The sequence below is a fragment of the Rhamphochromis sp. 'chilingali' genome, assembly GCF_963969265.1.
Source record: "Rhamphochromis sp. 'chilingali' genome assembly, chromosome: 3".
Taxonomy (NCBI): Eukaryota; Metazoa; Chordata; class Actinopteri; order Cichliformes; family Cichlidae; genus Rhamphochromis; species Rhamphochromis sp. 'chilingali'.
In genome coordinates this window covers 26,318,249-26,331,597 of record NC_137931.1, presented here as the reverse complement: position 1 = coordinate 26,331,597, position 13,349 = coordinate 26,318,249, and the positions used below count along the sequence as shown (strand labels likewise).

The 13,349-nt window shown below is 41.0% G+C and overlaps 1 protein-coding gene across 6 annotated transcripts in view; it reads right to left on the bottom strand.

Moving 5' to 3' along the window:
* Positions 1-13,349, bottom strand: part of agap1 (ArfGAP with GTPase domain, ankyrin repeat and PH domain 1) — a 189,880-nt gene that overhangs the window by 76,493 nt on the left and 100,038 nt on the right. For all 6 annotated transcript variants that reach the window (XM_080878086.1, XM_080878085.1, XM_080878082.1 and 3 more), the window contains one exon: positions 10,200-10,334. In XM_080878086.1, coding sequence (XP_080734212.1) covers positions 10,200-10,334 — 135 coding nt within the window. The remainder of the gene's footprint in view (positions 1-10,199; positions 10,335-13,349) is intronic.

The following is a 13,349-nucleotide window of genomic DNA, read 5'->3' as shown; positions in this document are numbered from 1 at the left end:
GGTTGTTTTATTTGTTGCAATCTGGTGGTTTTATAGAAGGTGATATAAGTTCAAACACCTACTGAAAGGGGCTAACTGGTGGCAGGCAAAGTATAGCTTATATATAGTCCTAGAGACCGGTAGCTGCTTCCATGTGAACAACTAGTTGCTAAGTTGGCAATTGATTGTTGGCTGTTGCCGGGTGAAATCAGTTTCAAAGAGAGTGCTGCACAAAAAACCTGATTGCGATTGGTTTGGTCACCCGTAGATGCAATTGCAATGCCAGCAACCTCTAGCAACTACTTGCCAACCTGTTGGGGACTGCACAATTTTTTCTAGCCGCCCATGGTCGCCATGGAGCTATTAACTGGTCTCTAGGCTTGTGTGTCTGAGGCTGTATGTGGCTACAGCTGGTTTAGCCCTCAGCAGTATATTTCTCACGTTCTCTTCCTGTTTTTCTAATATGCAGGCTGACAGTAGCAATCTAATGTTGACATATATAATTAGCTCCCAAAATCAATGAAAACGTTAAACATTAAGTTGGAATAAACATAGGATAGCGTAGGACTTATATTATTATATTTCAAAATTTCAGAGATTTCCCCCTAAATATCGTCTATTTGTATCACGTCTTTTTGTTTTTCTAGTATTAATTAAATCTTTCGAAATTTCTTCTGTTTTCTGACAACAGTCCTTTACAACTCCTGGAGGAAAACCTGGTCCTTTCAAACTGAAAACAACAGTAAAGGTCTTTGGTTGAATGGTGTTCACACAGCGCGCTCAGTCAGTCAGTCTCACCAGCCTCCGTAAATAATTACACTAAAATCTGGTCCCAGCAGGTCAGCACCAAAGCTCGGAGCGATCAAACTGTTGTGTCTGTCTGATGATGTGCTGGTGGAGCCGAGTGTTGGACAGGAGACAGGAGAGAGTTAAGACTTTAGTGACTCCATTATCTCTGTTCCAATAAACACTGGCCTGTTTCATGCTCTCGCAGATGAAGCCATTGTTTTAATTGGGCTCGTTAAAGGCCCCGGCTTCGTTAATGAGGACCCAGTCGTAAACATTTACCTCCAGGTGACACGGGGCCGAGCCAAGGGCAGCAAAGAGAGAGAAGAAACTCGGAGGTGTTTAAAAGAAGCCTCTGCGGCACGATGGAGCCATTCAGAACAAAAACAGACGATGAAAGGGAGCGAGTCTGATCAAAAATCGCTGCTTTTAGCTCCACGGGATCAACGTTAATGCTGAGACGGTGATTAGCTTGTTTGATGAAGCTTGGACACATTTGGTCTGACACTGATTGCGGGATTTTTCTACTGAATTCGCACCAACAGTTTCTCCTTGATAAGAACACTTTTGTAATTGTCCTCTGCAAAATTTAACAAACTTTCACCACCAGGGGGCACCCATTTACCAGTGTGTGTATCTTGCATAATAAAGGTTACATATCGTATCAGTTGTTATCTTGTGGTGCAGACTGGAATTACAACAAAGTACAGTCTACATCACATCTGTCATACTCAACGCTTGGGGGCCAAATCCAGCCATGTGGCAGATTTAATCCAGCCTAATGATCAATTTAGGTTTTAAAAAATTGCAGAGTTGCCATTTTTATATTTTATGTCGATTCATGTCATACTAGAGGCCTCATCTGTATGTTGCATGTAGACTACAAAAGGTCAAGATCCTTTTATCTTTACTATTGTATTGAAAATACCCACAGTAATCTGATTTTCATTTTCATGCCTTTAAGAAAAAGAAAATTAAAGATTGATTATGTTGGCAGTAGATTATTGTTTGATTAAATTGTTTAATGGATAAACGACTGTTCGTTTACTGAGGCCCTTTTGGGATATGCAACATCATCCAGGACAGTGGGGATGGACTTGTAGACTCCTGGATGGATGGACGGATCTCCTGCCTTTCAAGTGTGTCCCTTTGTAAAAATGAGCTTGACAGCCCTGGTCTAGCTCAGCTTCAGTTTATCTGATTTTGATCAGTTTCTGGAACGTGTGAAATGATTTTGAAGTTCTCAAATCATCTCATATCACCAGAGATTTTCACTGTTGTCTTTATGTGAATGACTCTTCTTCTTCTTCTTCTTCTTCACCAACACATTTTTGTTTTCTTCTGGTTTCGTATCAGCTGCACAATGAAAACAACATCAACGTGCTAACTAACACTGCAAAATCAGTGGACGAATACTAGCTCTGTTCTCCAGTGGAGTTTGTGCTGACATAAAGGAAGGATAAACACTTTTTTAGCATCCGTTCTAACAAATTTAAACATTTGCACTTCCTTGCTACATAATATTTATAATGGCAAAACACTCATTAGTAATTCCTACTACTTATTTCAGTTATTATTGGTATACAGGGACACGTTCCTGGATGTGGTTTCACTTTTGATAGGCTCATGGCGGCTAAAGATCGTCCAATATTCATGTTCATCTAATTAATAAATCCATCCCAACAGATTTTTTTTTTTTGACAAGGGTAAAGTAAATAGATCATTCAAGTGTTGGATCATTTAACATCTTTAAATTTCTTGTTTTGTTTGAGCAACAGTCCAAAAACGAAACATCTCCAGCTTTTACTAACACCATTTTTTGGAGTTTTCGCTGGTAACGATGTACTGATAGTGACCAGTGGTCAGTTAATGTAGCTCCAGTTAGACTTTTGGCCCTGATCAGAACAAAGTTTGAATCCCAGAGTGAGAAAGTCACAGAGGACTGAGCCTCTCACATGCATGTCAGCGTGTCCGTCCTGCACCTGGCAGGCTGTATATTACTTTAAGTGTTAAGAACAGTTATGATAAGGCTGCGCTAAATATTTAAACTGCACGGTTAATGCAATTTAACTTTATCCATCAATCTCAGTTCTGCTCTGAGAAGCTGCCATTTCTTCTAATGGAAACGTCTCCCCTTTGATCAGATTTATGACGGGGCTGCACCGCCAGCTCACACATAAAGATGAAGGGGAGGGGGGCGGAGCTGACTGCAGCGTTTCACTCTTTACATGTTAAAGTCAAACACCGCAGCTGCTGCAGGTGTGCTATCTGAACGTGTGGTGCTTCAAGGTCACATTAAAAAAAGAAAAAAGAAAATGCTGAGCCAAATGTCACGAAACTTGTTGGAACGGTGGATCATGGTTGGAGGAAAAAGCCAGGAAATTCTAGTATGAATCCAGATCAGTTTTCCTAAAGTATCAAAACAGGAAATTGACGTTGGTTTGATGTTTGTCAAATGACAAAATTATCTGTTCATGTTTATGTGTTTGTTAGAAGTAAAGCTTTATTCAGGAGTACTTTAACTATTTAAGAACAGCCAAAGGAAGAAACCATTAATGTTCAAATCCAGATGACTTGAGCTCGGGTGGGAGACTTTTTTAATGCTGTTTTTGCAAAGGTTTAAATCCATTTGTTTCAAAGGCACCGTGGACACGCGTGTAAATGTAATTTTTGGTTTACTCTCTACTTTTATAAACCCTGAATTTTCAAATCTGATGTGCAGCACGTCTGCTGTTGTTTGGATGACAGGAGCTGCATAAAGGTCCAGTGTAAGATAAGCTACTCTAGTATAACCCAAAAATAAAAACTGTGCAGTCGGCTATTTGCAGATTAGTGTGTTTGTGGTGTCAGTGTGTGAATATTTACACACTGGATGTGATTTTTATATCGCAGGAATGTTTCTGAGTGACTGTTTGACAGAGCGTGTGTGGTCATTAAAGCTCGTTAGTGAGCGCTAACGAAGCATCCTCAGTCTGCACTCTGACATGGACCAAAAAGAAGAAGAAGGAGAAGAGGAGGAGGAGGACCCGCGCGCGTGTGTGTGTGTGTGTGTGTTGGGGTTCACGTCGGTGTAATTAGGCTAATTAAATTAGTGCGCTGATGGACGAGGGAGTGCAGGGCTGTCACCCTTGTGCTCCTCCCCCCTCGATCCCTCACACAGAGGTCACCCCCCCTTGCCCCGCCCCTCTCTGACTGGACCAGGCTTCACTTCCCATTACAGCAAATTACATGTTAAACATGTTAAACACACACACATGCATATACACACACACTGAAGCCCAGCAGAAAACAAAGACGACTACAGATCACAGCACAGTTGATTCAACATCATTTCAACTCAGATTTGCGCTAAAATTTAACAGTTTTAATTAAAAAAATGCTAAAAATTTTAACCAATTTTATTTTTTTATTAACAGCATCATTTACAAAATCTTATTATATTTAGGAATAGTTTCATCATGCTAGAAAAAACTTGGAGTTTAAAATGGTTTCTTATATGATTAATGTCCAAATGGTTTTGTGTAATTTTTAGAGCTAAAATGCAGAAGCATAAACAGGTTCCAGCAAAGGTGTGAATGTAATTCTGCATTTTATGAAAGTTAAGTAATTCTGGTTAAAAGACGACATGCAGTTTAAACACAAAGGTTTTTAATCTTTTGGCAGGTTTTTCTAGTACTGACTGGTCCAATGTTTCAATATAACCAAACTCAGGAGGTGAAACATCTGAACTAGAGAAGCTGAAATGTCAAAAACTGACAGGTTCTCTCTCAGATGTGAATACTGTTTGGTTTTTAATGAGGGTAAATCAATTTTAGTAGAACAAAATAACCTATTTAAACATACAAACATAGGTTTGCAGCATTTATGAGAAACATTTTAGCTACTTCCTGACATTACTTAGACACTTTGGTCCAATTTTTTAATAAAACCACATCAGGGAACCTAAATGTTTAACTTGAATGTGAAACTTTTGCTACAAAATTGTTAGAATTGATTTTTTTAAATAAAAATATAAAAGCTGTCAAACTGTTAAAAGTAACTTTTTTCAGCTAAAATGCCCAAAATGAACCAGCTACAGTTCACATGTGATTATTATTGGATCTGTTGGATCATTAACTAATTAGATTCTTACAAGTATCCATATATAATCATACACGATGATATTCTTATGTGTTAAAATTTCAGGTTCATCAAAGCTTCGGTGGGTTGAAATAAAGTAAAATCATGGTTTAACGGCATAAAATACAGAATGAAACCTTCCTCCTCCTCTTCCTCACCCCTCCCTAGCTCAAAAAACGTCATTACAACAAGCGGGCCAATTATGTTTAATGCTAAGTGTTGTGGTCATTCATGCAACTTCCTCATCTCGGTGCCGCCGCTGCGACTCATCAAAGCCTCTATTACATTTAACACACACACACACACACACACACACACACACACACACACACACACACACACACACAAACACACACACACACACACACACACAAATCAAGTCAAATCAGTGCCAATCAGCATTTCTGCACTGCAAGCTTCTGCCTGTCGCCATGACGCCCCAGCTGACTACGAGGCCGAATATGAGCATTGGGTAATTAAAGCCCCGCCCCCATCTCGACCACTGGGCCAACCGGCCGCGATTGATGGCGTCTGAAAGCGCAGCGAAGGTCACTAAAGCACAATCGATACGCTCAGAAACATCAGCTCCATCATAAAGTGTGACCTCACCCTCCATCGACATGCGTGCAAAATGTCATTTAAATCAGAGAACAAGAAGAAAGTTTGCAGAATCGATCAATAAATAAATGCATCGATCAGCCTCCAATAACAGCTATTACACTGCTGTTTTAAATCAATCAATCAATAACAGATATTTCACAAAAGTAAGAATACGGTGAAGAAAAGTGTATGTAGAGCACAAACATCTCCCACCAAAGTCCATTCAAAACCTTCAGCATTTAAGAAAATCTGCTACGTAGGGTTTTTTTTATTTAAGGTTTTTAATATAATATATAATGTAAAGTATTTTTCCTGTGTGATTGATTTTTAAATAATGTGTAAATAATTTTGAAGTATTATTTTTGTATAAATGAAACTTCCTGGTGATAAGATGACGTCTCAACTGGTTTAAGTTAACAACTACATTAAAACAAAGCAACAAATAAAATAAAAAACTATACAAATTTAATGCAAGTAGGTTTCAGACATTATTTGTTCACCAACTTCCTGTTTGTGTGCAGGCTTTTATTTTGTAAACAGGTGAACCAACAGGTGATACTGGGAATCAGCTCGACGGCAGCACGATTGTAGCTCACACAATAAGATAAACATTTACATACACACCATAACGTATAGACAGGGGTGTGTCCAAAGACAAGCCAAAAGGTGCCCCTACCCCATATAAACCCATGATAACAACAACGATAATAATAATAATAATAATAATGTTAGAAATAATAGTAATGATAAAGTCCCCATTGCTGTTTCACGCTCGTGTGTCTTCTTCTCTGTCTCTAAATGGTAAATTATACTTATGTTGTGCTTTTCTACTCCTACTACAAGCGTCATTCACACACACACAAACACACACACATTTATATGAGCGCCTTTTTCTTCCCATAAACACGTTTAACATAACATCCACACACTGACACACATCGGGGCTACTCAGGGTTCAGCATCTTGCTCAACAGCCAGGAATCAAACCACCAACCTTCTTAGCTGACAACCCCACTTGAGCCATCTGTCACACATCTGACCGACACACTGCAGTTAAAGCGGACTCAAATTTAAACCCACAAACACACACACACAGTAAAAATATAAATACCCACTAACACAAACACACGCACATACTCAGAGCTGCAGGCTGCTGCATCGTTCTGCTGGGTGATTAGAAAACTGATTAATTTGGGATAATGACGAGAAGAATACAAGGAGACAGTGTCTCACACACGCACACACACACACAGAGTGGAATAATTAAGAGGATAATAAGGCAGCGTTTAGTGTGGAAAGCTTCCTCCTGGGCCGACCGCACACACACACACACACACACACACACACACACACACACACACACACACACTGCAGCTCTTCTTCTCTTACAATTAAAAGTCTGCAGTGTTTCGCTCCTCTGAGGATTCGACTGTTTCCTGTGCTCGACACAGCGAGCCTCTGCTGCTGCTGCTGCTGCACTGCCCCCTGCAGGACACACTCAGCAATGACTGCCCACAGATGATGGATGAAGACTTGTGTCTGTTCCTTCTCTGGACATGCTGTCTCATCACACACAGACACACACACACGCTGCACTTTACAGGGACTTCATCCGCCACAGAAAGTAGTCCCCATAGATGAACTGCACTGAGCGTTAAACTATTTCAACCTGATTTGAAGAAGAAGCCGATGATACTTTCTTATATCCTTTACAACATTTTTGTCTGTTTTGAGTTTATTTATTAAAAATAAATGCAAAAGCATGAAATTAAGAGATGTAAGAAATACTCTTAGTTCCCCTGAAATGAGGCGACGCTGCACAGAGGGGATCACCTGCCTCTTTTTCAGCTTAACTTCTGTTTCCGTACAGAAAAGTTTATATATGAGCCAAAGATCTGCGGGAGATATGAAACAAGCAGGTTAAGAGGTGATCATGTCACCTGATGTGATGACTACAAGCTAAAATTTACATATGAAATGCCCTTAAATCAGGGGTGGGAAACTCCAGGCCTCGAGGGCCGGTGTCCCTACAGGTTTTAGATGTATCCTTGAACCAACACAGCTGATTTAAATGGCTAAATGAGCTCCTGCAGTTCTCCAGAGGCCTGGTAACGAACTAATCATGTGATTCAGGTGTGTTGACCCAAGGTGAGATCTAAAACCTGCAGGACACTGGCCCTTGGGGCCTGGAATTGCCCACCCCTGCCTTAAATCATTAGCAGGGCTTTTATTGTTAAAATCTGCATCCAGGATCAAAACAAAGCAATCAAACGCCTTATTTCGTCACGTTCATTCCACCTCAAACCATCGTCAGGTTAGCTCTGGATTCAGCCTCATATCACAGCATGGTTGGTCACCTGTGGGCGGGTCAACACTGAAGAGAACGTCTCTGAAATCCAGAATCAGGAGTTTGAAAATGAAGTGTTTAACATCTGGGCTCCATCTCAGTACATGAAGTTTTCTGCACTAACATGCAGTCTATCTACCTCACCTTGACATATTTTTATTTCTGTGACTTTGATTGCTAAATGTCTGCTTCAGGCTTTGGTTAAGCTGTGAATCATTAAACAATCGTAAAGCGGACGACAGATTTCCCAGCTCTTCGTCGTCATCAGTCAGAGAGCAAACCTGTAACCCTGTAAACCGAGCCTGAGCGGCAGAATCTGATCAGACCCACTCAAAGTGAAACTCAGGTGGACGCGAAAGAAGCCAGAGGCCGTCAGAGTCGCTGCTAATTAACCGCTGAGTCCGTGTCATCCATTTCTCTCTCTAATTACAGCCGTTAACCCCGCGCCTGCCGACCGGTCGCCCGCCCGCCGCTTCATTAACGTCTCTGCTGCCTCTCTTCTTATTAATGTGCTCTCAGAGTGTGAAAAATGAGCCGCAGGGTTTACCATTTGCAATAATAGAGAGAGAAAAAAAATTTTTCTCCTGAAACCTTTCTGCCGCTTTTTTGTTTGCTCCTGTTGATGATTCAGCTTCACAGATTTGTGTCTTTCTGTCCTAAAACTGTTGCATTCAGAGCGATCAAACATTTGAAAATGCTCCTGTTGAATGTCTGAAAGAGGTTCAGCACTGCAGTCACACAGCACAAAGCAGGATGGGTAAAAGAGTAGCAGCTAAAGGCCTTCATCACTCATTGGTGATGTCAGAAAGCCAAACAAACGATCATCTGGGTGATTCAGTCCAATCAACCAAAGACTTCTCAGTCTTAGGCAGGCCTAAGATTTCTGTTTGGTAAAGGTCCACTCTACTACTGCTGCTGCTGGGACGTAACACAAGCAGTGGTGAAACATAACTGGGTACGCATACTCATGTTGTAGGGCCAAGTTCACAGTTTGGTAAATCTTTGTTGGTGCAGCAGAAATAAATTATGACGTCTTTAGACACTTTCACACATGAACTGGTGGTTTCCAGAAATCCTGTCTCAATGCATCCTCACACTGGAAATAGAAATGAACGTGTTACATGTGGAGAGCGTGCAGGAGGCAGGACAAAAAGCTGAAACCACAGGTGCAGGTGGTTTTTCAAAAACAGCCCTCTTGGCTCCTGCCTGGAACGTCCATTATCAAATGATGTAAGACAACTTCACAAACCCAGAACTGAAACTCAGTAATGAGATGATCATAAGTCTGGACCTCCATAGCACGACCTCTGCCGTGCTTCACGTCTGGGTTCATAAGGCTTCAGTCCAAGGAAGTCCCAAACCATATCAAACATCCAGCAAAAATCAACTCGGGAAGAATTCATGGACACAAAAATTAAATGTGGATGAAGGAGCATCACAAATTTGGGCTTTCAGATCCAATGAATCACCAAGAAATTGCCTCAGACAAAATCACAAACACAAAGAAAATCACGGTCAGGACTCGCATCACAGTTTGGGCCCAGAAAGTCTAATACTCAACCAAACATGTAGCACCAAACGACTTAAGATGGTGGAGGTGGCATCGTAAGTTTGGGCCTTCAGACGCAATGAACCTATGAACCAATACGTGAAGAATGGCCGAGGCAACACTGTAAACTGGGGGCTTCAAACCAAGGAAGACGCCAAACATCAGGGGATATACTTCACAAACCTAAAGCTCAGTTACATTGAGGTTTGAGGCTTCTAATTGGGACTTAACTAAAGATACGTCACTTTTTATGGCTTCTTCCCAGTAACTACACCACAGAATGACTTTGAACAGGGGAAATCCACCCTCAGAAATCACAGGTTGCTCTTGTTCAGTAAAGGTTGTTAAACTGTTTGTCAGTTACGTACCTAAACACACTGTGTCTTTGTGTCACTGTGACTTAGACACAGATCAGATCACATATTTATTCACTCATTTAATGCAGATGTGCATGCAGTGTCTGGGTCAGTCAGGACCTTGACGGCTCCGGACACTCTCCTGCTCCTCCTCTTTGTCCTTCCTCCCGCTGTAATGTCTGATTCTTTTATTAATCCCGTTGGGGAATTGTCTCTTTTTGTAGCCCCCCACCTTCCTCCCCCCGCTATGATGAAACTTAATTGCTGTTCGGTTTGAGCTAAATAGCTGAGCGGGTCCATTTAAGTCTTAATTGATGTGTGATTAAGAGCGTTCGAATGGCTCCGGCCGGGACGTTGGAGGAGGAGGAGGGAGTGTGCCGGGGAGGAATGTCACCTTCCCAGAGGACTGGACTCTGGTTTCCCGGTCGTGTTGGACACTTTTCCCTGACAGATGGCTGCTTACCATCCTGGAAGACTCGCTCCACGTTGAGGCCGTAGGTGGCGCAGGTTTCATAGTAGGTGCATCGTTTGAGGTCGTTGGAGAGCTTCCTGGCCCGGGTATCGTCGATCACCCTCGGGTTGGTCGAGCTGATGGCGTCTGAGAGGGAAATGACAAAGAAAGAGCTTGAGTCTAACTTTAAATCCACATTTTACAGTAAAAGAAAGAAACTCAAAGGCACCAATCTATTTTTATTCAGGCGTTTACCCTAATGTAGGTATATAAGGTGTCATAAATATAATAAAAGCCGTAAGACTGACTCAGTCATGTATTTTATTAGATTTCTGGCCTGTAGAATCAGAAGGAACGCCTCCACATCAGCGCTGTGGCTCATGAAGGTGAAAAGAAACAAGAGCCCAGACTTTAACTAGGAAAACTTCAGCAGTACTCTGGCGCCATCTGCTGGTTATGAGAGTAATAAGCACGTTTGGATTAAGCTACTTCCAAGTGCAACAAAATAGGTAGTAACAACAGCTCTAGAGAGGATCGGCTCATGCAAAAATCTGCCAAATAACATCTATTAGTAATATTTGTAATTATTTATACGAGAGTATTTCACTTTAAGGAATGAACGCCTCCATGAACAACACTAGAATTACTTTAAAATGACTCAGATGTCACTGGAGGTGACATGAAGAACCTGTCCTGTGTTTAAAGACGTTTCCTCCTGTTTTAATGTTTGAGGGACCACATGTGTCAAAGTAATTGCTCCTGTTATCACTGTACCTGCCTCTGTTTTATTTAACCTATCTGCTAAAGAATGTAGAACCAACTCTTAGATGTGCTGGCTGTTAAACTCAACATGGGTTCATGTTGGTTTTTTCAGGTGAACACCAGGAAAAAAGGATGACAGAGGCAGGCAGATGTTATACAGGTAACTTTAACTGCGGCTGGAAATGAATATCAGAATGTGGAAGCGGCGTCCTGAGATGATTTCAGTGATTACACAAACACTGGGTCTTTATTGTTGCTCGTTTGTGGAGAATATTTGTGCTCTCTGGTGTTTCTCTCCGCCTGCAGCTTACAGGGACAAACTCAGTGAGACTGTAAATACATTCATACATACAAGATTTCAGCTCAGTAACAGCACAGCAGGACTCTGCTTCAAGAGTCAAGAGTCGTCAACACAGCTAGGCTTTCATTGTTTTTTGGCTGACTCAACAAAACCTAAAACCCCAGCAGGAGATAACAGGTATCATGCTGGTGGTTTTCATCTTTCTTTGCTACCTGCTTCAGGCTCTCTTCCTCAGAAAATCATCCCTATGAGTGCCCCTACACCAATCAGACATGTTAAAACTAGAGATGGACCGATCCGATATTACGTATCGTATCGGTCTGATACTGACCTAAATTACTGGATCAGATATCGGAGAGAAATAAAAAATGTAATCCGATCCAAAGTATCACAAAATCACCTCACAAAACACGCTACTTGGCATAACCCAGCTCAGCGCATCGGAGCAGTATGTGTCACGTGATAGAGCGGCTGTTGTCTGCGAGACCTGTCGGTGGTCTGTTGGAGCATTTGGAGCCTCGCTACATGCTTCCTAACCGCGGCATTTCATCTCAGCGAAAACTATCCCAGAGAAGTAAAACAAGTGGGAAGCGATTTGTCTCGTACTTCAGTTAGAATTAAAAAGTAGACACAAAGCTGGAGTTATTCTGTCTTTGCTGCGCAGTTGCATCCACTTCTCTCATTCACTCCCCCTCCCTCTCCTGTTATTACTTCAAACATGAAACTGATCAATGATCAGCTGATCAGCTTTTCTGTCGCAAGTCCCGTCTTTCTTGTTTGTTTATCGACCACTTTGCGCTAGAAAGAGGAGACCAGCGGATAAACAACAGCAGCACGTTTAAGCTTGATCAGCTGTTGTTAGAATGTATTTAATGCTACTTTCTAGTATCAGCTGATGTTTGCTGAGCCACAGCTGTAAAAGCTGCTGGTCATGATATGTGTTTGTATATGTGGTGAGAGGGAAACATGAAGATGAAACCAGGAGATGTCCTTACTGAATCATCAGCGCTGAACAGGTGATGGAGAAACAGGTTTACCTTTTAGGTGACATGAATGAGTTGAAGGGAAGTTATGAACTGTTTCTGAGAGACAAATAACACCAGGATCCTTTTTTAGGTAGCTGACAGCTGGTAACTGTGCAGGGGCGGGTCTAGCAAAGTTTTGTCGGGGGCCAGGTAGGGCATTAACAGGGAAAGGGGGGCACAAAGAAATATTTTTCTTTGTTATGTCATTTAAAAACTTTGAATAAATAATTATCTGAATCTTACAACAAAAGTGGTCATCTGATTAAATGTATAGAAATCCATTATTGCATATAGTAACTAATAAGTCTAATACACACCCTAGTAAGCTATAGTATTTTTTCCTTTGGGAAGACACCATCTGTGCAGTCTGTAATTCTGTTGAAGAAAGATGTTGAATCTATTTAATTATTGTAGAAAAATAATTGATTTCTGTGCATTTGTTTTACACATGCATTAAATTAAAGGTGATTATTAAGGGCGGACGTTGGTTCCCTAATATTTTTGCTGGGAGTTGGCAACCCTATTAGTTAGGTAGGTAAGTACTCTATAAAAAGCCAGAATAGGGAGGATGGTGTAGGTTTAAATTTATTAGATTGATCAGTGTTGCTGAACTATAAAATGTTTTGGGTGCAGTGTATTTTTTGCATACAGGTATAACAGAATAGCTTCAGTCTCTTGTTTTTTAAAACTTGAGTATAAACTTATACAAAATGCAGCAAGATATTTATTAAAAAAAACAGTTTTATTCATTACAAAATGCGCTATATCGGATTCATAACGGTATCGGCAGATATCCAAATTTATGATATCGGAATCGGTATCGTGCCATCTCTAGTTAAAACACATTCTTCCAGCAGAGAACTTATCAAGTTTATTAAAATCATGCTGTAAATAAAAATGTGCTGCTTCCAGATTATTTTAAACCCAAACATAAAATCACCAGGTCAGGAGCAGCATCAGTTACCATGGTGAGCTTTGACTCAACTGTTTATTAATCAGATCATTACTTTATTGGATTAACTGATCCATTAAGAGTAAAACAAATGAAAATGCTGCCTTAAAATGTCCAAACAG